Here is a 24604-nt window from a genome sequence, read left to right as displayed (position 1 = left end):
AAGAAAGAAAGAAAGAAAGAAAGAAAGAAAGAAAGAAAGAAAGAAAGAAATCCCACACCACATTTGGTGTCAACAGGGCTGTGAATAAAATTTTTGAAAATTTTTTGAAACAAAGATCTGGACACTATCAAAATGCCATTGCTTCCAGGCCCAGCAGACAGGGCTGGGAAACAGATGTACACACACACACACACACACACACACACACACACACACACACACACACACACACACACACACCCCTATCTGTCTACATCTGTCTATCCCCACATATACTGATAGGCATTTCTTTATCTAGCTCTCTGAAGAGATGAAAACCCATAACTTTACACTGACAGGCCCATCCCATAGCCCAGGACTCATCCTCTTCTCCATTCTTTTCATCTCTGGAACTTTCTTCTCCAACAGCGAGAAACACAGCTCCCAGTATCCACATATTGACTTATTTGCTTAATGCTAAAATGTTTTGAAAGTAATGTGAGCGTTAGTAAGCCATATTCCTATGAAAAAGAAGCCTACTAACTTCAATACTTATTTGCAGTGTTTTTGCCTCTAGTCTGAGCACATACAGTGCAAAGGTCCGTCAAAAGCTACCAGAATTGGTGCTTCATCACTCTCTCTGGTGTGGTGATGTTATTCATTCGAAATACGGCTTTACCTGATTTTTTGGTTGGTATGCAAAAACGGTATTTTTGGAGTTCCTGTTGTGGCTCAGTGGTTAACGAATCCAACTGGCAACCATGAGGTTGCAGGTTCGATTCCTGGCCTTGCTCAGTGGGTTAAGGATCTGGAGTTGCCGTGAGCTGTGGTGTAGGTCGCAGACGCAGCTTGGATCCCGTGTTGCTGTGGCTCTGGCGTAGGCCGGTGGCTACAGCTCCGATTGACCCCTAGCCTGGGAACCTCCATATGCCACGGGAGCGGCCCAAGAAAATAGCAAAAATACAAAAAAAAAAAAAGTATTTTTTATGTTTTGTTTGCCCCATCTATGTTGATTATATTTCTTTTTTTAACTTGTTCATTTGCTGTCATTGCTGACAGGATGGGAAACACGCTTCCAACAAACAAGTCCTGTACAAAAGTACCTTCGGGAGTTCCTGTCATGGTTCAGTGGAAACGAATCTGAATAGCATCCACGAGGACACAGGTTCAATCCCTGGCCTCGCTCAGTGGGTTAAGGATCTGGCGTTACTGTGAGCTGTGGTGTAGGTCACAGGGACAGCTCAGATCTGATGTTGCTGGGGCTGAGGTGTAGGCCAGTGGCTACAGCTCCGACTTGACCCCTAGCCTGGGAACCTCCATATGTCACAGATGCAGCCCTAAAAAGACAAAAAAGAAAAAGAAATTAAAAACAAACCAAAAAAAGTACCTTCAGAGAAGTGTTATTCTCCTGTGCACCCTCCCCCCATACTTTCCTCCTCATCCTCCCCTGACTTGAAGTTAATCAAGCTCTTTAGTCTGATTTATCCTTCCTATGTTTCCTTTTGCTCAAATGAACACATGCTTATTTTCTCTTTCTTTTTACAAAAAATGGGGGGCCTAATTATGGATCTCGCTTTAAAGATCTATTGCAGCAATGCCGATCTCAGAAGCAAAATGAAAGGCATATTTTTACACCCTTACAAAGCAAAGCTGATTAAGTCTTAAATTAGTACTCTGTTAGCTTGGCTTCAAAAAAAGGGAATGTGCAAAAATTGAGTTGTGAATAAAGAATAGTTGCGCTTCTATTTATATATTTTAACAGAGACGGATACGAAAGAAATCAAACACAGCTAACATTTATTATGTGGCTGGATAATGGTACTCTCACTCTGTCTGAGTGAAAGTCAGATGGTCCCTGGGCACAGAGGTATGTGTGGTGTCCTAGGAAAAACTAGGAGCTCACAGGCCAAGGGAAAGACAGTGGTTTCCTGACTTGCTCATGTGCTTTCATAAGACGGCCATGTGTTGAAGTTTTCAGGCCTGGGTACATGCTTGCATGGATCCACAGTCTATATTGTTGTTTTAACTAATGCAAACTTCATAAAATGGTCAAGTGACTAAAAAAGAATCTGTATAAAAACTGTATCATCAATAACACTAATAGGGTGAACACAAGCAAATGACAAGAAAAGGGCACGGTTAACATTTGTCCTCCCTCTGGTAACAGGTCTATGGCAATAAACATTGCGAGGTTTTTAAAACATGGCAATCTAGTTAGACTTGATAAGAAATTTCAAACCCCCAAACACTGAAATTGTCAAGAAGGTATTTCACATAGTAGATTTATATCTACTACAGTTAAAAACAATCCTAGCCCGGGAGTTCCCGTCGTGGCGCAGTGGTTAACGAATCTGACTAGGAACCATGAGGTTGCAGGTTCGGCCCCTGGCCTTGCTCAGTGGGTTAAGGATCCGGTGTCGCCGTGGTATTGTGAGCTGTGGTGTAGGTTGCAGACGCGGCTCAGATCCCGCATTACTGTGGCTGTGGCATAGGCCAGCGGCTACAGCTCCAATTGGACCCCTAGCCTGGGAACCTCCATGTGCCATGGGAGCGGCCCTAGAAAAGGCAAGAAAAAAAAAAAAAAACAATCCTAGCTCAAAGTATATATTATGATGCTTTATATGAAGTTGTCATAATTAGAAAGACTTTTTAAAAACTATCCTGAAAGAATGATAATTCTTTTAAAGTAAGAATAACAATATTTTAAGCCATTAATAAATACAACAAATTGTTTCATTCTTAGCGCATCCTTTTTCATTTCTATTGGCTTTCTTTCATTCAGCTAACCAGATGGAATATAAGTTTTTATTATGGCAGGATTATAGGTTTAAATGATACACGGGAGAGCATTTAGCAGTGTTCTAGGCAAAAGCAGATCATTACTAAAGGTTAGGTTATTAGAACCTGGCAGACCGCAACTGGTTTAGGCCATGGAGATCTGTACCTTCTTATACAGTAACTCAAGGGGGAAAAGCTATCCGGTTCAGCCCTGACATTCCCACAGAGCCTTCATACTATCAATGGTTTCACACTGTAATAAAAAGATATCTCCCATGTAACAATGGCAATTTGGGGTCTTTTATTCTCTGGATTAAAATTATCATTGATTATTAAACTATCACGTTTAAATCACAGATAGAGCCACACTGTAATTTCCATGGAGTCAGAAGTTTTGTCATTGTCACTGGCAACGAGTGTTCCCTCAAAACATGTCTGTAATTTTTTTTTTTTTTCTTTCTAGGGCTGCACCTGCAGCATACGGAAGTTCCCAGGCTAGGGGTCAAATGGGAGCTGCAGCTGCTGGCCTACACCACAGCCACAGCAACGCCAGATCCGAGCCACATCTGCAACCTACATCACAACTCACGGAACGCCAGATCCTAAACCCAGTGAGCGAGGCCAGGGATCAAACCCAGAACCTCATGGTTCCTCTTGGATTTGTTTCCACTGCGCCGTTCCGGGAACTCCCTGTAAGTTCTGAACACTGTATATAATCACTGGAACTCTGATGATGGGCACTCTCACTGGGTTCCAGATGCCGGTTCTCAGCCCTGGCTGTTCCTTAGAAACTCAGGTGAAGATTTTAAGTAATACCAATGCCTGGCCTCTGACCTAGATCAGTTAAATCAGAGCGGGACCAATATCAGGATTTTTAAAAGAGAACTCCAAACAATTCTAATGTGCAGCCAGGACTGAGCACCACTAAACTAGGTTATCTGCCTCCTCTCTTCACTCTACTAGCTTCTTGCTGTTTGATGAGGGGTGATGCTTGGGAGGAACAGCACTCATGCAGAAGGATGGTGAACTGTTCAATTCCTGTGGAAGGATGAGCAAATATCTATCGCGCAAATACAGGTATCTTTTACCTACGTGATGCTGTTGCTAGGAACATACCCTATAAAGATAGTTGCACATGTGCACGATGCCATACTTTAAAGGTTATTAACTGCAACACAGTTTACAGTAGCAAAAGAGTGGAAAAGTCTAGATATCCACTAATTAGGTATTGGTTAAATAAAATATTGTTTATCCATACATGGGAAACTTTTTAAAAAGGAAGCTCTCTGGTAAGTATGGATATAATGCTATTAGTGTAGTTTAGTTTAATTCATATTGTGGTAACAACACTTAACATGACATCTGCCCTCTGAACAAACTGTTAAGTGCACAATACACTATTGTTAACTACAGGCAAAATGATATATAGCAGACCTCTGGAACTTACCTTGCACAACTGAAACTTTATACCTGTTCATTACCTATTATGCATTTCCTCTTCTCCTCTGTTTTTTAATGGGTTAAACATATATTTTAAAAATAAAAAGTATCTATTTATTTAATTTAAAAACAGATGTTTGTATATGCAAAGGGTATCTACAGAATACTTTAAAAACTAATAAATAACAATAACATTGGTTGCCTCTGGGAGGCAAATTTGTTAGCTGGGCAAACAGGAGGGAGATTTTTTCACCATCGAATTCTTGGTTTTAAAATTTTTTGAATGTATAACTTTTGTTTTACTTAAATTGTTTCTAATGAGGAAAACAAGATGGTATGGTCACATGAATAGGTAGTTATGCTAAATGCAATTGTATTTTTTTAAGACCTAGAGAAGAAATGAAAGAATAGTTAATGCGTAACAAACTGCAAACTCTCCTAGAATAGACATTGAGTTTTCTCCACAAGTCGGGTACCTCACCGTCTACTACTATGCAGAAAGTCTTAGCCAGGTGTTAGGTTGGCCATATTTTTTTTCTTGAAAAGCTACTGTAGCATTAAAAAGATGTTTTTGAGAATTCTATCATCTGAATTATTTTTTATTTCCTTATTTTCCACACGTATATATTTTCACACAGCTACCACAATTATGCCCAATCTTTTGCATGCTTCCCCTCATCTTCCATACCTTTACAATATTTTTAATAATTAAAATTTGAATGCCTGCATCATACTTTTTCTTTTGACACCTCATAGCTTCTCTACATAACTTCCTTTTTATTGGGCATTTGACATTTTGCCAGAACTGAATGAGTGTGTGGAAATTCAATGGATTTCAGTGACTTACACTCTGCTTGGTTCCATTGTTATGGAAGTTCTAAATTAGCATTCTATTAAAAAGAAATATCTGCTAATACGAAAAGATGCCCATGATATATGAAAAGATGTTACAAGAGATGATCTCGTTTTTGTTTAAAGACATGATATTTGTAAATGTATGTCTCCAGTTTTAATAAATAAGAGAGGAGGAGAGGCTGCACCTGGCCCCAGTTGGCTTACCTGTGCCGGCTTGAGCACTAAGGTATTGCCGGCTGCCAAACATGCAGCACTTTTCCACGCCAGCATCATCAGCGGGTAGTTCCAGGGAATGATGATGGCACAGACACTGTGGGGGGAGAAACAGACATCCTCAGTCTTCTCGAACTAATGAAAACGTCACTCAGAGACACTCTCCTTGCCTTACCCGAGTGGCTCCTTCTTGGTGAAGGTCAGATTGCGATTTGGACGGGCCTGGTTGATGGGAATTGTAGAACCCTAAAGAAGAAAAAAGGTTGATGTTTGTTTTACAGATTTAAGTGAGTAAACGCAAAGAATCCATTTTCTGTCTCCTCCTCTTGTTTTTTTTCCTTTTTCTTTTCCTTTTTTTTCCCTCAAGTCTGCACCCAGGGTATACGGAAGGTTCCCAGTCCAGGGGGTGAATCAGAGATGCAGCTGTGGCCTCCGCCATAAGCACAGCAACGCCAGCTCCAAGCCACATCTGCAACCTATGCTACAGCTTGCAGCAATACCAGATCCTTAACCCACTGAGCAAGGCTAGGGATTGAACCCACATTCCCACAGAGACCATGTCAGGTTCTTAACCTGCTGAGCCACAATGGGAACGCCAATCTTCTCTTCTTTTTTCTTAGCTGATAATAAAATAACCAGTGTTTGAAATGCTCTTGTGGCACAGCAGGTTAAGGATCCAGCATTGTCACTGCAGCCACCTAGATCACTGCTGTGGCACAGGCTTGATCCCTGGCCCAGGAACTTCCACATGCAGCCAAAAAAAAAAAGAAGAAGAAAAGAAAAGTAGCATTTAATTTATAAGAAATATATCCACACCTAAAAAGGAACTGCTATTTCTTTCTTGAAAGAACTGGGACACAGGAGAATAAACATTACTCAAATGAAGTCACCTCCAGTCCCGATTTCTTGGCAAGGCAGAGCATGTTAACTGCTCAATATCCGTCTTCCCTCTGTCCTTAGTAACACAAATCCTGTATTCATAATGGGGGTGGCAACGTGCACAGATAAAGTGTGCTGTCTCCCAGTTCCCACAGCAGATAGGGATGCTCAGTGGAAGATGTAAGCACAAGGCACTGGAAGGGGAACGCGCTTTAAAGGAGGCTGACTCAGCTCTGACAGGTGTTTTTACCCTTGCCCCACTCTCACTTCTTCCTGATTTCTGATCAGAATGTTACTTAAAAAGGCTGGCACTGCAGTGGCCATCATGAGACCATGAGGCAGCTATGAGGGCAGAGAGCACGTGCTGCTGAGGGTGGACTGGCAGAGACAGAGAAGGCATCCTCATCTCACACACTAGACCTGATGGCCTGCCTTTGGACTCCTTGAATGAGGGACAAGACCAAACTTCTTAACTGGGTTTTCTATTACATGCAGCCACACTTCATCCCGGCTGATTCGTGACAGTAAATATTTAAAACATTAAAATATGACAGTTGTTACTAATACAAGTACATATATTATCTCTTATCTGAAACCCTTAGGCCAAGTGTGTTTGGGATTCAGCATTTTTTGACTTTAGAAACAAAATATAATGCATACAGCCTTATGAAGTGTTATATTATCTATAACCTCCAGTAAGGTCTGGGGGAGCCCCCCATGATCAAACACATTAATATTTATTCAGTGGAAATAGGAATATTCACTCTAAGTGATATAAACAAAGATTATAGACTCATGTTGGTTCAGGTCAGGTTGTGGCACCAAATGAGTTTGAAATAATCAGACAAATCAATGTTTGGGTTTCAGAGCAATGTGGATTCCATAATCCAGGATAAAGAATGGACTTGAACCACTATCGTTAAATGCTTAGATAGGTATCACTTTGTGGCTGAACAATAATAAAACCTAAATTCATGTGCAGGACCTACCATGCTGCAGACTTTAATCCTGTAGTATATGAATGCGCATTTCTAATCCTCATTAGAGAACTTGTGAGGTATCGTATTATTATTATCATATATTATTATGCTAATAATCATCTGTAAATAAGTATATAATTTATACAACATAGATTATATATTATTATATATCATATTATTAGATATTGTATTATTATACCATATTATTGAGACCATTTTACAGATGAGGAAAGTAAGGCTGAGAGAGGTAAATAATTTTAACAACAACAGCTGGTAAGTGGCAGAGGTGAGGCTTGGAACCAGGGCTCTGACTACATTAATGGTGGTGGCAGCAACGTGCCCAGATAAAACATGACACTTCCCAGTCTCCTCAGCAGCAAGAAGTGGCCAATGGGAGATATAAACACAAGGTGTAGGGAGCTTGGGAAAGCTTTTCAAAGTCCTTTTACTTTTCTCCCTCTTCCCCACATCCTCCTCGCTACTGGGAATGCAGCTGTGACGGCCGGTGCTTTCATGGTTACCACGAGTCTGTGAGGGGCATGCATTTTGCTGTTTGCTGCAAGCCCTGACTTTGAACTTTCCCTTTGGATCCAATACCAAAGCCAAGAGTAGTTGCCATTTATCATCACACTCGTGCTATTTATTTTGTCATAGAAACAAGGAAATGGAAATTTTTATTGTGCTTGTGTCTTTAAAAAATTCTTTCCTATAACCAGTCTGCATAGCCCGTGTCAGCTCTCTGAACTCTGTGAGCGTTTGAGTTTCCAGTACCTCCACGATACCAAGGATCTCTCTGTATGCCAACAACACTACTGGCTGCTCTCAGGAGACATTATAGTAAAGTACAAAGAACATGATTAGATTTTAGGTCCAGAGGATCCTGAGTTCAAATCCTAGCTCTATGGTTTACTCACTGCGCGACCATAGATAAGTCCTTGACTGTCATCAAGCCTTAGTTTCCTTACCTGTAACAAGAATTAACAGCTACCTACTTACTGCAGATGATGATTAAAGGGATTAAATGAGAAAACCTAGGCAAGAGATGGCTCTGACACAGCCTTCTTACAAACTAAGAAACATTCGTCTCTTTTCCTTTGGGAATGATCCACACGGAGACAAATAATATTTGCACTTACCTGAATTTTGTCGCACCAGCCAGCAAAATATCTAAATGTTTGCACGGACATTCCGATGTGAGTCTTCAGAGCCAAGGTATAGACGGCCCCTGAATCGAGGGCTTCAATGGTTGCCAGCTCTTCTTGGTTCTCTTCCAGGAGGTCTGCAAGTCTGTTTCGTCAGTGAAAGAAATCCATTCAACACATACTGAGTCTCTACTATGTAAAGGGCACCGTCCTAAGGGCTGAGAATTCAGAGGTGAACCCACATGGGCCAGGTCTCTGTCCTCACAGAGAATATGGCCTAGCAGCGAACTCAGACATTAAACCAATAATTTCATAAGTAATTTGTTGTCAGGGTTGTAATGCAGAAGCAGAGGGTGTTGAACGTCTGTATCGCCTGCATCCTCGATGTATAAGAAGTGAAACAGGGATTGAGCCACAGTAATCAAAGGAGGTCAGTGAGAGAAAACAGGGGGAAGGAATGCAGATTGTTCGTGACTCTGCAGGGAGATGTTCGAGGGCAACTCACCCCCCTTGAGATCCCACGAACATCTGGGAGTTTCTGGCTGGTACAGAAATATTTCCAACACTAACTAAGGAGGACTAAGACAAACATGGAATGAATTACAAACACCACAGCAGCTATCTGTTTGGTTTCTAGGTTCTATGGGAAGATAAGTGTAGGACTGTCTTATGACTACAAAAGAGTCCAAATTCACCTTTTGCGTTCAACTCCATTTGTTTCCCTTCCTTCCTTCCTTCGGTGTTTTCTGAGCTTTTCCCTTTGAACCATTCCGAAGTCAGGCTTGACATCCTCCTCTCCTAATATCTCTTCCAAGGTCTGCTATTTGGCTTTCAGTAAAGAGAAGACTGAACTCCTGACTGAATCTAACTGCTCTTGGCACGCTCAGCTACAATGTGTAATACCCTTCCTGGGCCTTAGTGTTTTTCCTCCTTGTTCCAACTTGCTGCACGTCAAATAGGTTTAAAATCTGTCTTTGGAAACTGCAGGGTGCTGGATATTCTCCATGGGCTGTTCCTGCTCCACTCTCCACCCTGCTCTGGGACTCCCTGGAGGATGACCTTTATAGACTACCTCAAAGGCTCCCATGCGCTCTCCCTGGGCTTGGCTAATGAGAGGCCAACAGGAGGCATGGCTGGAAAATGGCAAACTGGAGGAGAAAGTGGTCGGGGGTTGAATCCCCTGGCTGTCCCACTGATGATGTGTAGTTTGGCAGCTGCAGAGCCTTCCACAGCTATTGATCTTGCCAGATTCTAGTATCAGCTCCTCCCTCTGTCCCTTCATGCCTTGGAGGAGGAGCCGCGTCCCCCTATTCTATCGCTACTGGATGCTTCATGATCCTTTGCTGGAGTCCCTTGACCTTGGCTCACATCTTTGTACCTACGTAGTCCTTCATTAAACTTCTCGTACAGGGACACAGACCAAAATAAACAACAATACAAAAATCAGCAACTCATATACATGGGATTTTACAGGATGCAAGTAACAAAAGACATGCTGTATAATCAGTGCATACTAAAATGCTCAGAGGAAGTTTTTAAAATCTTGGCAATGTTAGTCAATATCTGAAGGCCACAGACTTGCATTCTTAAAAACATACCTGTACATCAATCTTCCTCTTTCTCGTGCATTCATTCTTCCCCATTCACCACTTTCAAAAGCATCTTTTGCTGCGGCTACTGCTTTATCAACATCCACCAAAGAAGCATAGGATACTTTGCATATTATCTATTTCAACATAAGCAAAAATAGATTATGGGTTATTTATATAAAGAGATACAAAAATATGTTTCTTGGAATTAATATTATAAAATCCAAAGAATTTTTTTCTGATGGAAAATGAATACTTCCAGTAATATAGTAAAGACAAAGAAACAATTTTTTTTTTTTGCTTTTTAGTGTCACAACTGTGGAATACAGAAGTTCCCAGGCTAGGGGTCAAATTGGAGCTGCAGCTGCTGGCCTACACCACAGCCTAACACAGAATCCTAGCCATGTCAGCGACCTATATACCACAGTTCACTGCAACTCCAAATCCTTCAACCACTGAGTAAGGCCAGGGATCAAACCCGTATCCTCATGGATACTAGGTGGATTCGTTACCACTGAGCCATGACAGGAACTCTGAAAGAAACAATTTTACCATGAAAATTGTGAGTCTAAAATTTGCTGCTTCTCATGTCAGGCTACACGACAGGAAGACACATTTAGGAAACTGTAACTATTTCTTCTTGTGCCTTAGGGAAGCTGAATTTCTCACCATGCGCTTGCAGAGACTAAGATTTTTTTCACACATATAGCTTTATGTGAAATTATACCTCTAATGCGTGTAAGTATAGCTTCTGTCTAATTTCATCACAAATACTCCTTCTACAAAGTAGGTTACTATAGCTAACAAGAGCCAGTACCAGAATTCAACAGTTGAAAGAAATGCATGAAATACACATATATTGAGTGCTCAGTGGCCAAGTAACAGAATAAAGAAACTTCTTAATAATGCTTTGTTTTATAACTGTATATAAACAAAAAATCCATGATCAATGGCCACTGCCCACACTAAATAATTACTCACAGATCCATCTGTTGGGTTGATAGTGTCATAGGTCTTTCCATCATCAGCATCTGTGAATTGTCCGTTTATGAAACACTGATATGGCATTTTTACTGTCATTTCATTGACCTCCTTGGAAACCTAAGAAAGAAATCATATTAATAGACTCAATGGATTCTGTGCTTATGCATTTGAAGCTTATTCACTAATGCAGAGGGAAAATTTAAATCAATGGGATTCTAGTGCTTACACTCCAGAAGAGACAAGAACACATAATATTTAGGCCTCATGATTCTCAGATTGCCATGGAAGCAGAGAGTCAGCATCTGTGATGACTAAAGTGCTGGAGGCTATGCTTTATAAAGCTCTGATTTTCTTTCTCATAGAGATGAAAGATAACTGAGACCTCCATACAATGGAAACACCACCATCTAGTGGCAACATCTGTGAAATGCAGGAACTGCTGTCATTTAAAATCTTGAAATTGCCTTTGTCAGTAAGTTTCCTTTTACACTTGTGCCATTTTAAGTTTCCTTTCCTGTGTTTTTCTCTATTTTCACTTTCGGTCTCTTACATATGTGTTGCTTAAATTGTACTCTCTAATATTAGCTAGCAAATGAATTTAGGCTAGTCCATTAACCTCTATTAATCTCAGTTTTTTCAACAAAATACAGATAATATACCTATTTCATATAGCTAATATGAGAAATACTTTTTCAAAAATATGAGAAATAATTAAAACAACATGTGAAAGAGCAGTATTGGCATAAAACTTCACATCAAAGAAAGGTATTAAAAAGGAAATTTAATAATTTAAGAAACTATTTTATATAGAGAAATTGATGATGCTTAGAAAAGAAACAAAAATAGCAAGAGGGGTATCTTGCCTTGTCCAATACCAACTGCTCATGTTCCACAGAATATTTCTATTTGTTTGTGTAAGTTATAGTGAAGGAAACAATCTGAATTGATGTATTCAGCCCCTGCATGTAGTCCAGTTTTCTTTTTCCCTCCTTTTTTTTTTTTGTCTTTTTAGAGCCACACCAGCGGCATATGGAGGTTCCCAGGCTAGGGGTCAAATCAGACCTGCAGCTGCTGGCCTACACAACAGCCACAGCAATGCCAGATCCAAGCCACATCTGTGACCTACAACACAGCTCACAACAATGCCAGAGTGAGGTCAGGGATCAATCCTGTGTCCTCATGGATACTAGTCAGATTCATTTTCACTAAGTCACAACAGGAACTCCTAGTCCAGTTTTTAAACTCATCATTTTGGAGTTCCCATCATGGTGTAGCAGAAACAAATCCAACTAGCATCCATGAGGATGCTGGTTTGATTCCTGGCCTCACTCAGTGGGTTGGGGATGTGGCGTTGCCATGAGCTATGGTATAGGTCAGACGTGGCTCAGATCACATGTTGCCGTGGCTGTGGTGTAGGCTGGCAGCTGTAGCTCCAATTCAACTCCTATCCTGGGCATCTCCATATGCCACTGGTGAGGCCCTAAAAAGCAAAAAATTAAAAAATTTTAAAAATAAACTCATCATTCTGGAAATATGCTAAACGTCTTACATTTGATTCTCTCAGCAATCCTATCACCTGGGTGTTAGTATTATTCCATTTAACATACGAAGAAACTGAAACTTAGAGAAATTAAGTAATTTGCCAAAGGTCACATAGCTAACAATGTTACTTGGATTCAAATTGAGGTTAGTTTAACTCCAAAATTCATGTTCTCAACCAGATGATGCTAAACTGCTTTCCAAACTTACCTTTTATTTAAAAAAAAAAAAGGAATAAAAAGCACTTCTGGAATAGTAAATTAAGGACCTTTGAAAATCTGAAAGAACATTAGAAAAAAGCAAAGCGGACAATAGAAAATACTGTCAAAATTATTTTTCTCAGGACTCTGGAAATTAATCAGAGGCTTGCAAGAATCCATTTAATCAAGAAGAATGTTTATAAGAACAGTGAGCTTTGTGGCATATTAATTTATCCCATTCCCATCTCTCTCGACAGCTCTGCAGTAACTTGAAAATCAACATCCTTGCAAGTATGGGAGCTGTGAAAAACAGCAGTCTATTAGCTATGAGGGAGAAAATTGGTCTGGAGCTCTCCAAAAGCCTCATCCCAAGACAGTTATTATTATTTGGCCTGGTAGCTCCATGAAAAGCTCCATTCTCAGGGCTTATTTTAATTTGACCTGATTCAGAGCTTTCTATACATAAACATCCTATCTCTAGGCGTTTGTCAAAATAATCAGTGGCAACTGTTTAATATTGTAGCTGCCCAAGGCTTAATACCAACTGGGGCTAACAAATAGGTGATCAAAGGACTTAAAATGAAAAATGGGCATGAGATATCCACAGGGATCTTTAAGAAGCTCTGACATATTCCTGGGAATCTAGAAGACCAATCTAGTATAAGACTTGTGCATGTGCTTAAAAAGCCCTAATTTCTTACCTGTGGCTGACCTGAAACTCTGTGCAAGTAAGAAATGTGTGAAGACTACGAAAGCATTGTAAACTGCTTGCTGGGGCTTTAAATGTATACCCTAACATACAGCCCTCATTAAAAGCTGGGAGACTTACTGGTTCAAGGAATTTAAAGAAATCTATGTATAACCATTAGTTGACCACTCAGTTAACCAAGCAGAGACTTAAGTAGTGGAAAACAACAAAGAATACAAGCTTTGCAGAATTAGTCCAGGAAAATCACTAAACAAAGAAAAAGCAACAACAACCAGCAGCAACAATCCCTAAGAAGGTAGGTGGGGTCTGATTTCCAGAATTGTCATATTCTATTATTTAAGAATGTCTATTTTTTGGAATTTCCTTGTGGCACAGTAGGTTAAGGATCAGGCATTGTCACTGCAGTGGCTTGGGGTCACCACTGTGGCATGGGTTTGATCTCCACCCTGGGAACTTCTGCATGCTGCAGGCACAGCCAAGAAAACATACCACGAAATGAAACAAAAAGCAAAAACAAAAAGGTCAAATTTTCAACAAAAGATCATAAGAAATGCAAGGAAACAAACAAACAAAAAAGGCCCACACACTGGGGCGAGGGGGGGGGGGACAGTTAATAGAAATCACTTAGAAGAAGATTAGACATTGGATTTATTACACAAAGATTTTAAACAAGCTTTTATAAATATATAAAAAGAGCTAAAGGAAAGTATGTCTAAAGAATTAAAGGAGGAGTTCCCTCATGGCAAAGTAGGTTAAGGATCCAGCATTGTCCTTAATGTGGCTTGGGTCAATGCTGTGGTGCCAGTCCGATCTCTGGGCCAGGAACTTTCACATGACCTGGGTGCAGCCAAAAAATAAAAAATAAAATGAAAATAACAGAATATTCTCACCAAACAGAGAATATCAATAAAGGGATAAGAATTATTAAAAAAGAACCAAATAGAAATTCTAAATTTGAAAAGTGCAAAAGTCACCAGAGGAGCTCAACAGTAGATTTAAGCAGGCAGAAGAAAGAATCAGCACACCAGACATTAGGTCAGTAAAGATACATTCAGTCTGAGAAACAGGAAGGAAAAAGAATTTTCAAAATGAACAGAGCCTCAGAAGCTTGCAGGACACCATCAAATGTACCAATACATGCAGAATAAGAGTCTCAGAATGTGAAGAGAGGAAGAAGGGGGCAGAAAGAATATTTGAAGAAATAATGGTTGAAAATGTCCAAAATTTGATGAAAAACATTAATCTGCACATCCAAGAAGATAAATAAACTCCAAGTAGAAAAATCTTAAAGAGATCCACCCCTAGACACATCATAATAAAATGGTCAAAAGAGAAAGAGAGATTTGAAAGCAGCAAGAGAGAAGCAACTCATCACATAAAAAGGATCCTCAGGAGTTCCCGTCGTGGCACAGTGGTTAACGAACCCGACCAGGAACCATGAGGTTGCAGGTTCGATCCCTGCCCTTGCTCAGTGGGTTAACGATCCGGCGTTGCCGTGAGCCGTGGTGTAGGTTGCAGACGCGGCTCGGATCCCGCGTTGCTGTGTCTCTGGCGTAGGCCAGTGGCTACAGCTCCGATTCGACCCCTAGCCTGGGAACCTCCATATGCCGTGGGAGTGGCCCAAGAAATAGCAACAACAACAACGACCAAAGGCAAAAGACAAAAAAAAAAAAAAAAGGATCCTCAATAAAATTAATAGATGATTCATCCTGAGAAACCATGGAAGCCAGAAAGCAATAGGATGACATATTCAAAGTGCTGAAAGACTGTCAACCCCAAATTCTATATATGGCAAAAATATCCTCTAAGAACAAAGGAGAAATTATGTCATTTCCAAATGAACGAAAACTGAGATAATTCATTGCTAGCACATTGCTTTTCAAAAAATACTAATACTAAAAGATGTCCTCCAGGTGGAAACAAAAGGACACTAGATAGTAACTTAAATCTACATGAAGAAATAAAGAACACTGAGAAAGGTAAATATAAGTCAGTATAAATGCATTTGTTTTGGGGTTTTTTTTTTTTTTTCAGGGCTCTTTGCAAAGGTACTGAATGTGTAGTTGCAAGAAGCTAGCAGTTGCGGCAGTTTTGTCTAAAGCTTCACTACGTTTCCCTTGGCCAAAAATGCACTAAGTCATCTCAGAGTTCGAAGCATTCAGCAAACAATGGCAAGGCGGAGCCACCAGAAGCAGGCACCTGATTTCCATGACAAATATAGTAATGCTATATTAGCTAGTGGAGCCACTTTCTGTGTTGCTGTGGTGCAACACAAATTAGAATCAAATGGAACCTGTCCCCTGTTGGCAGAGTCACCCCAAAGGACTGGAGAGAAGAGCAATCATCCCAACTGGTTTAATACTGAATTGTTTCAAAACCACCTCATAATTGATGCCAAGTAAAAGCTCTCTGTACCCATTAAAATATGGCATGACTGAAGAAATAAAGTATATTTGAAATCTTCAAAAAATGCATTTGGTTTTAAGTTCTTTCCTTCTCTTATCTGATTTAAAAGACAACTGCACAGAGCAATGACTATAAAACTATGCCAGTGGACTTATAATGTATAGAGGTGTATCTGCATGACAACAATAGCACAAATAAGAGGGTTGGAAGCAGAGCTACACAGTAGCAAAGTTCTTCTACACTTGTTGGTATTAATCTGAGCTAGAAGGTTTTAAGAAAAATGTCTATGGGAATCCTCAAGGCAATCACTAGGAAAATAACTAAAAATACACAGCAAAAGAAACGAGAAGAGGTTAAACTAGCATACTAGACAATATCACTTAACAAAAAAGAAAGCAGTAAAGGAGGAATCAAGGAGCAAAAAAAAAAAAAAAAAGGAAGAAAAAGAAAAAAAGAAAGAAACCCATAAAATAAGACATATAGAAGCACAAGTGGCAAAGGAACAGAGATAAATTAGACTTAATCAAATTTTAAAACTTCTGTGTGTTAAAGGACACTATCAAAAAAAAAAATGAAAAGACAACCTGTAGAATGGGAGAAAATATTTAGAAATAATATATATCTGACTAGGGTCCAGTATCTAAAATATAGAAAGGCCTTGTAAACTTAAAAACAGGCCAAGGATTTGAATATATATTTCTCCAAAGAAGATATACAAATGGCCAATAAACACATGAAAAGAGGTTTATCATTAGTCATTAAGGAAATGTACATTAAAATCAGGAGATAGGATTTTACACCCACAAGAGCTGAAACAGAAAAAACAGACCACAGCATATGTTGGTGAGGACGTGAAAATTAGAAGCCTCCTACGTTGCTAGTGGCATTGTAAGATGGGGTAGTCACTTTGGAAAACAGCTGGGTAGTTCCTCAAAAAGTTAAACACAGAGTTACTACATGACTCACCAAGGCCACTTCCAGATATTTACCCAAGAGGGTTGAGAACATATGGTCACCCAGAAACTCATACATGAAGTTTCAGAGCAGCATTATTTATAATAGCTGCAACGTGGAAACAACCCAAATGAACATCGACTGAGGAGTGGAGAAACAAAATGTGGTTTATCCACACAGTGTAGTATTTAGTCAGAAAAAGAAATAGAGCGGTAGTATTCTCTACAACGTGGATGACCCTTGAACACATCATGCTGAGAGAAAGAAGCCAGATGCTAAAGGTCACTCGTTCTAGAATTCCATTTGTATGAAATATCTAGACGAGGCAAACGCATAGAGACAGAATGTAAATGAGTGGTTTCCAGGGGGCAGGAGCTGGGAGAGGAGAGCACGAATGACTGCCAGTGAATACTGGGTTTCTCTGGGGGGCGTGATAAAAATGTTCCAAAATCAGACCGTGGTGATGGTTGCACAACTCAGTGAATACACTAAAAACCAATGAATTGTACATTTTAAAAGGGTGAAATGTATGGTACCTGAATTCAAATCTCAATAAAACTGTCATTTTAGGAGTTCCCTTCGTGGCGCAGGAGAAACAAATCTGACTCGGAACCACGACGAGGTGGTAGGTTTGATCCCTGGCCTCGCTCGATGAGTTAAGGACCCCGGTGTTGCTATGGGCTGTGATGTAGGCGGCAGAGCAGCTCGCATCTGGCGTCGCTGCAGCTACCGTGTAGGCCAGCAGCTGCAGCTCCGATTCGACCCCTAGCCTGGGAACCTCCACATGCTGCAGGTGTGGCCCTAAAAAGCAAAACAAACAAACCAAAAAACACTGTCATTTTTAAGAGGTTGTAAGTGTAAAAAGCAATGGAGGCAAGGCCCCGCATTCTTTGCGCAGTACATGGTAGGCAGGCTTACGTAATCCACCACAAGCTCCTCTTCCTGATCGTCTCCTCTCAGTTTCCGCACAACTTTCTGGATGAAGTCTTCAAACTTGGTGGCCATGTAAACATCTTCATTCTGCAACTGAAGCCCTCCACATTTCTGCCTGATCTCTTCAACCAGCCTGAAGGGAAGAACAAGCTCATGTGACTGACATTCTATTAAAGAGTTTAGGGAGGCTGTATCATTACATTTAAGTTGCTTTGAAGTCAGATGTATGTCACATGCCCATTTATGTCTCTTTGATATTAATCAGAGAAGTTGATAAGATTGGGAGATAAAAATTGTAAAGCTGTATTGAAGGACAGGGGCAATTAGAAAATAAAAAACTTCACACATGACGAGAAATATAAGAAATCAAGGCAAAGACATTTTAATTAACTTGCAAGCAAGATGATAAATGGCACATAAAGTCAGTTTCTTTCCTTCTAAATGTACTCAACGATTAAGAAATCAGTCTCTTGTGACAGAACATGATGGAAGATAAGAAAAAGAATGTATACAGGTATGACCAGGTCACTTTAATTACAGCAGAAATTGACACGACATTGTAAATCAACTATACTGTAATAAAAATTTTTAAAAGAAATAAAGGATATTTCTGAACTGGGAAGATGATGAGAAACAAAAGTCATATCATAGAATATGTTCTCCAGCTCCTATGTGAGAATAAAATAAACATTTGTTTGTATTCCATGGATAAGACAGGTACAAACTAAAACTATGGAGTGTGTTCATATAATTTGTAAACTCCTTTCCAACCTTTTGATTTTTCACTGTTAATGTTTTAAATGACAGCTGTAGTTCGACATTTCTTGAACAACAATAGTGTACTAGATGCAGTGGAGAAAGCCTATCATAGTTTTTCAGCCATTTATTCTCTAAAAGAGATAAGGCGCCTTGGTAGTTCGAAATGCTATCAGATGATGGTGATAAGTCAGACACTCAAACAGGAAATGGATAATTCCTGCAGGAGTATCTTGCTAGCAAAAAAAAAAAAAAACAAAAAAACTAAGAAAGAAAGACTAAAAGTACAATGTTGCAATCTTCAGTTGAACAAATTAGAAGTTTCAGTTGAACAAATTAGAAGGGACCAAAACTCTTGACTTCTGATAATGATATCTGCTAATTATTGGAATAAAAAAGATCCATGAATGAAGGGACTTTGGCTTGTTCATAACTGTACCCCCGGTGCGAAAAACAGCTCCTGATACATCTTAAACGTGCAATAAATTGTGTTACATACATGAGTGAATAAATGAATAAAACAGAGTATTCATCAAGAAGGGTAATGAATTCATCCTGCATTGAGAATCCTGTCAACATGAAAGACTGTCAAGAGGCCTTCACCTTGTTTATTTAGTGAATGGCCATGGTTCAGTCCAGGAAGAAAAGGCACTTTTGCAAGAAGCTTCATTTTTAGGATTGTGGTCTGCTCTTCCTGCCACAGAGGGGGCATTCTATTCCTCTAGGCCTTTCAACTTGTTCTAAACCTCTGTAGAGAAATTCTGACTCTAGGGTGACGATCCTGACTCTTGCAAGTAGCCTGATAATCCTCCTTCTGGACATGTCATATGGGTAACTTGGGGGGATGGGAAAAAAAAAAAAGATTTAGGGTAAGTGCGATCAATGTCAGGCATTCTTTTGGATGAGACTAAGCAAATTCCCAACTAACATTCTCAACCAGAGCTTCCCAATTCCAATGTCAAATTAGAGGAGAATCACCTAAGAAATATGAAGACAGATTTTTAAAAGAAACAATTAGAAAGGTTGTTTTCTAGGGACATAGGAAGTATGAAAACAGCTCCTGGTTAGCAACAAAGAAGGGAATAAATGCATGTATTTGACCATGGAAACAAAAAAGACCGAAACAGATGAAGAAAAGAGAAACAGGGTGGGGCAGGTGGGAAAGAGTCTCAGATGACATCCAGGACAAAGAGTGTGGGCTTGCTTTTCAAAGTTGAGGTCCAAAAAATGCCTGGTGGAGGGGATGCAAGCAAACTGAGTGGTGGTTTTTACCTGGCAACATCCATCGAGCTTGCTCCAGATTTAAAGAAGTCTGTTGAATCTTCAATAACAGGGATGTTGCTTAAAATTCCAGCCCAGATGACCTACACAAGGGAAACTTTCATGAGGGAGGTGCCACATAGGACACTGTGGCAGAGACCAACTAGCTCTTCATCAAGCCCACTTCTTTACATGGCTCGATGACATTTCTCAGCAGTTATTTAAGTTAGCTGCAGCCATGTGACTGACTTCTGGCCAGTGAATCTAAGTGACCTCCCAGTCTTGGCCCATGAAAAACCTCCCCCCCCGCCCACAGTTCTCCGTGTGCTTGTGCCCTTCTTGGCCATCAGGGATGGGGGTGACCCCCAGCGGGACCTTGAAGATAGCGAGCCTGGGGCCCTGCATGATTCCTCCCCAACCCTCGAATTCCAGCTTCACCCCTGACCCCCACACCACCCTGCAGCGGCTGGTTATTTATTATTCATAAATAATGTGAAGGAAAAACACATTTGTGTATACATTTTGGCACTGATTTCTTTTCGCGGCTAAGACAAAAAAAAAAACTAAGAGGAAATAAAGTTGCATCCCAAGTAACTGCGAGGATTAATTGCACCAGTTACAGAAAAGGCAATGTTTTCCAAGAGACAGGAAACACGAAGAACTTCACACGGTCACCTTGATGGTCTCCGCCACCTTCACCTCTTCGGCTGTAAGTTCCACCATGGACGTCTCACCCGCTGCAAAGTACTGAGAGGCAGGGATCATTTTTCCATCTTCGAATTGCAGATTTCTTACCATCAGCTAGGAAATAACAACACGACAAACAGAAGAGGGGAGGATTAGGACAATTCCAAAAATGAGGCTGGTGGGAGAAGGGGTCTCATATGGGTCTATGGACCAGATTATTGGCAAATTCAAAACGTGAATTAGAAGCACTTGCCGCTCTGTGTAAAAGGACGGGAACAGTATTTCAATCATGACAGCAGAAAGGAAGAGGTTGAGGGGTAGATACACCTCAAAATAGGTAATAAGTCCCTAGAAAATTGACACTTGGACGTAGGCATTTAGTCTAAAACCCACTGTGACTACTATTACTATTACTATAATTACAACTGCCTCTGTAGAATGCACAGTGCTAAGTATTGTGTACATGAAGTTTTATTTGAGCTCATAAATCCTGATGGAGGCAGGTGCCATTATTGTCTCCATTTTTCTGATGAGGAGATGGAGGCTCAGCGAGGTTAAGTAATTTGCCCAGTGCCACACAGCCAGTAATGGAACTGTGGTCACAACTGGGGTTGCCCAGGACTAGCTGGACTCTGAAGCCTACAACCTTAATACCTGATCTACCCCGTGAGCCACCAGCAAGTATCTGTGGGTTGCAGGTTCCCTTTCACTTTTTTCCTTGGGCAACTGCCCAAGAGTCCACTGAGGTCCCGGGTCCAAATTCCCAGGCACAGGTGGTGTGGGCGGGTATCTGCCCAGTGAGGATGGAAGGAGCACCTGAAGAGGGCGACAATGGGTGACCCTCCCAGACTCCAGCAGGGGCAGGGCAGACAGATGGGATTACTCTCTGTTTTACAGATGGGGCCACTGAGGCTCAGAGGATGTGGTGTCCTGCCGAAGACCATTAAGTGACGAAGCAGAGATTCACACCCGGTTTCCTGACTGAACTCCAAGCTCTGTCTACTGCATCGCAGAGCAGACTGTGCAAGTCACGGGGCCCATCCTGAGAAGCCTTGCTCTTATGGAGGCACATAGAGCCACTGCATGTCCAGAGAGAAAGGGCACAGACAGTGTAAGCCTCCCACCCGACTGCAACGCCACACTACCCTGTGAAAGCCTCGACAGTTTGGGTTCTCAAAGGAAACAACAACAACAAAAAAAGGCATTTTATAGGTGACCATATTGAACACTCACTGCTTTTCCATCATTACCAAAAAGAACAAGTCCATTTTTGGTAACAAGGCCAGGCTTCTTGGCACCTTTAATTTCCAGTGGTTCTCCAGGAGGGACGGAGCTATTCAGCAATGATGAGCCGTAGAAAGTGACCACCTAATAAAGAGATCAAAGCCAGAGGGTGACAGGAGGCAGTGAAGGCTGTGTCTAAGGGTGTGTGCAAGCAGCACTCCCTGCCAAGATGCTGGAGATGGAATTCTCATTTACGATCAAAGTGGGGACTCCCGACTCTCAATGTAAGAGACAAGCATCCACAGAAATGACAGGAGGCAAGAGACGTCTGTGAATGTGTGACGGAAGAGTTTAAAAACTGCCCCACATCCAGGCGACACAAAGACATTTATCATTTACTCACAGTGACACAGAGGTGAATGAGACAAAAGCCCTCTCAGACTTTGCAGGCTGAAGGTGGGCTTTGTGGGGGAAGTGGAGGTGTTGGTGAGGGGTCAGGGAGGGCAGAAGCAGAGTCCTAAAGAGACTATTCCACCGCAGTGGGGTACGTGATGGGGGGGGGTACAGGGTGCTTTGTGGGTCAGTTCATGGAAAAGGACTGGCTCCAGACTGCAGCCAAAAGAACTGGATATTAACTGATTTGTTATTATAGTTATTATTATAACTCTACGGCCATTATCTGTCATTTGTTGATCATTATCATAGTTAATATTTATTGAACACCTATTCTATGTCAGGGACTAAGTAGTTAGATGAATTAACATATATTCATTCATTTCATCTTCACAACAACCCAAAATTCCGAATATTAGTCTCATTCCACAATGAGGAAAGCAGGGCACCTACTGTTTAAGGAACCAGCCCGAGGTGACATAGCAAATAGTGCCAGAGCCAGAATTTGAATGGAGACATTCTGGCTTCAGATACCACACTCGGTTATGACGCTGTCACTATAGTCTCAGATATAAACCCCCCATTCCCCATGTGATCAAGGGAACATGTGCAAGGCTGTCTACAGTAGCATTGTTTTGCTATTGAAATATAGCTATTGTACAATATTATATAAGTTACAAGTATACAATATCGTGATTCACACTCTCTAAAGGCTATGCTCCATTTATAGCTATAAAATATTGGCTATATTCCCTGTGTTATACAACATATCCTTGTAGCTTATTTTATACCTAATAGGTTGTACTTTCTTTTTCTTCTTTTAGGGCCACACCCACACATATGGAAGTTCCCAGGCTAAGGGTCACATGGGTGATGCAGCTGCCAGCTTGTTCCTCAGCCACAGCAACACCGGATCTCAGCTGCACCTGTGACCTATACTGCAGCTTGCGGTAACAACGCCGATCCTTAACCCACTGAGCAAGGCCAGGGATCAAACCCACGTCCTCATGGATTCTAGTCGGGTTCTGAACCCACTAAGCCACAGGGGAACTCCTAGGTTGTACCTCTTAATCCCTTATAACTACATTGCTCGCCCCACAACTGGTAACCACCAGTTCGTTCTCTGTATCTGTGAGCCTAATTCTTTTGTTATATTCACTAGTTTGTCATATTTTTTAGATTCATACAGTGATAAGTGATATACAGTATTTGTCTTTCTCTGCCTGACTTTCACATAGCATGATACCTTTCACTCCCACACTCTTAACCACTGTACTAAACTTCCTCCCCTGTCCTTGATTGATTCCATTACATTGTTCCCATACTTTTACTGACACCTAATACACACTAAGAATGCTGTTTAAGTGCTGAGATGATCAAAGCAATAATACGAAGCCCTTGCCTTTGGTTCACAGGCTATGGGAAGGGGGTGGTTATCAGGAGAGAGATATATAAAGAGACGTTTACAAAGCATAATATGCTGTGTCAGAGGTAGGCAGCCTATTATGCATGTATTATGTATGCACTGGAACAGAGTGGAGAGGGGCGCCCAATCCCACCAGGCTAGGTGTGTGAGGTCAGGAGACTTCCAGAAGAGGTGAAAGCTGAGACGCTGAGTCGAGTGGAGATTCCCCAGGGGTCAGGCCTTTTCCGCCCCTGCCCCTGCCCACTGTCCCTGCTTCATCTCTCCCCTTGCCTCTCACACCCGCTCCTCACACCTGGGGCTCTGGCTTCATGGAACACTATTGCCAGTCCCTGTTTGGGTCTTTAACTCTTCATCTCATTCCCTACCTGTTGACCTCTTTTCATAGCGCAAGCAAAAAGGATGTTCTAAGACATTTGAGTCTGGGCCTCAGTTATAGCATCTGTCATATTCATTGTGAATGTTCATTCACTTCTCTAATTTCTCCAAAAAACTGCAATTTCCCTGAAAGCAGAGGCTGTGCCTAGAATCTGCTTCACAGCCAATGCTCTATACCTGCTGAGTAAAGCGAGTGGCTCACTTGTGCCTAGAACATGTTTGGTTCAAAGGAAGAACCAGAGGAAACCTAGACTCATGTGTAATACCTCTTACAAAGGTCATATGCAAGGGAAAAAAAATGGGTCCCTGGAACATACCTGTCCATTTATCTCTGTCCAAGCTCCAGGGACTTTATCATGACCTCGGATCCAGTTATGTAAGTCTTCAGCAGACTGATCCCAAGAAATCTAGGGATGCACAAAGCACAGGTTGAACTTCCTAATGCTCCAAGTCTCAAAGGCAACAGAAACATTTGTGTCCATCAGTGGCAGACACAGAAAGGAATAAGGTGAGCTGGCTCGGAGCTCTACCTTTTGGTGAGGAAATGGTACACTGGGAAGTGCTTAAAGGTACAGAACAAAGAACTCCGAGATGTGTCACTGAATTGATATAAATACCTCAGCATTTTCCTTTTTCTGGATACCTTCATATGTTGCCCCTTCTTCCGACTGGGGAATACGAGGAGCTTTTCCATCAGCTACAAGCTGGACTGCTTCCACCTAAAGCCAAAAATGTTACCTCTTAGAGCCCAGTGGTCAACTGTTTGATTGAAGTTTCTGTTTGACAGACTACATGTAAATCTGTCCAGAAAATCAGACTTTGATTACAAATAACTACCACTTCTTCAGATCCATAATTGTGCCAGGCAGTGTGGCAGCTACTTTATGTAAAAGATCCCTTGCA

At 41.1% G+C, this 24604-nt stretch overlaps 1 protein-coding gene and 1 pseudogene across 2 annotated transcripts in view; one reads left to right on the top strand and one right to left on the bottom strand.

The window, feature by feature from the left end:
* Positions 1–24604, bottom strand: part of ALDH1L2 (aldehyde dehydrogenase 1 family member L2) — a 59647-nt gene that overhangs the window by 18265 nt on the left and 16778 nt on the right. For both annotated transcript variants that reach the window (XM_047788120.1, XM_047788119.1), the window contains exons 5-15: positions 24319–24420; positions 24019–24108; positions 21517–21651; positions 20272–20397; positions 19609–19700; positions 17566–17713; positions 10837–10956; positions 9865–9992; positions 8261–8411; positions 5441–5511; positions 5257–5362 (exon numbers count right to left, since the gene is read on the bottom strand). In XM_047788120.1, the coding sequence (XP_047644076.1) occupies positions 5257–5362; positions 5441–5511; positions 8261–8411; positions 9865–9992; positions 10837–10956; positions 17566–17713; positions 19609–19700; positions 20272–20397; positions 21517–21651; positions 24019–24108; positions 24319–24420 (1269 nt within the window). The remainder of the gene's footprint in view (positions 1–5256; positions 5363–5440; positions 5512–8260; positions 8412–9864; positions 9993–10836; positions 10957–17565; positions 17714–19608; positions 19701–20271; positions 20398–21516; positions 21652–24018; positions 24109–24318; positions 24421–24604) is intronic.
* Positions 12503–15708, top strand: LOC125131613 (cytochrome c oxidase subunit 7B, mitochondrial-like; annotated as a pseudogene).

This window comes from Phacochoerus africanus, chromosome 7 (assembly GCF_016906955.1).
Source record: "Phacochoerus africanus isolate WHEZ1 chromosome 7, ROS_Pafr_v1, whole genome shotgun sequence".
In the NCBI taxonomy this organism is placed as follows: domain Eukaryota; kingdom Metazoa; phylum Chordata; class Mammalia; order Artiodactyla; family Suidae; genus Phacochoerus; species Phacochoerus africanus.
Note: the sequence above shows the minus strand (reverse complement) of the source record. Positions and strands in the feature narration are given on the sequence as shown.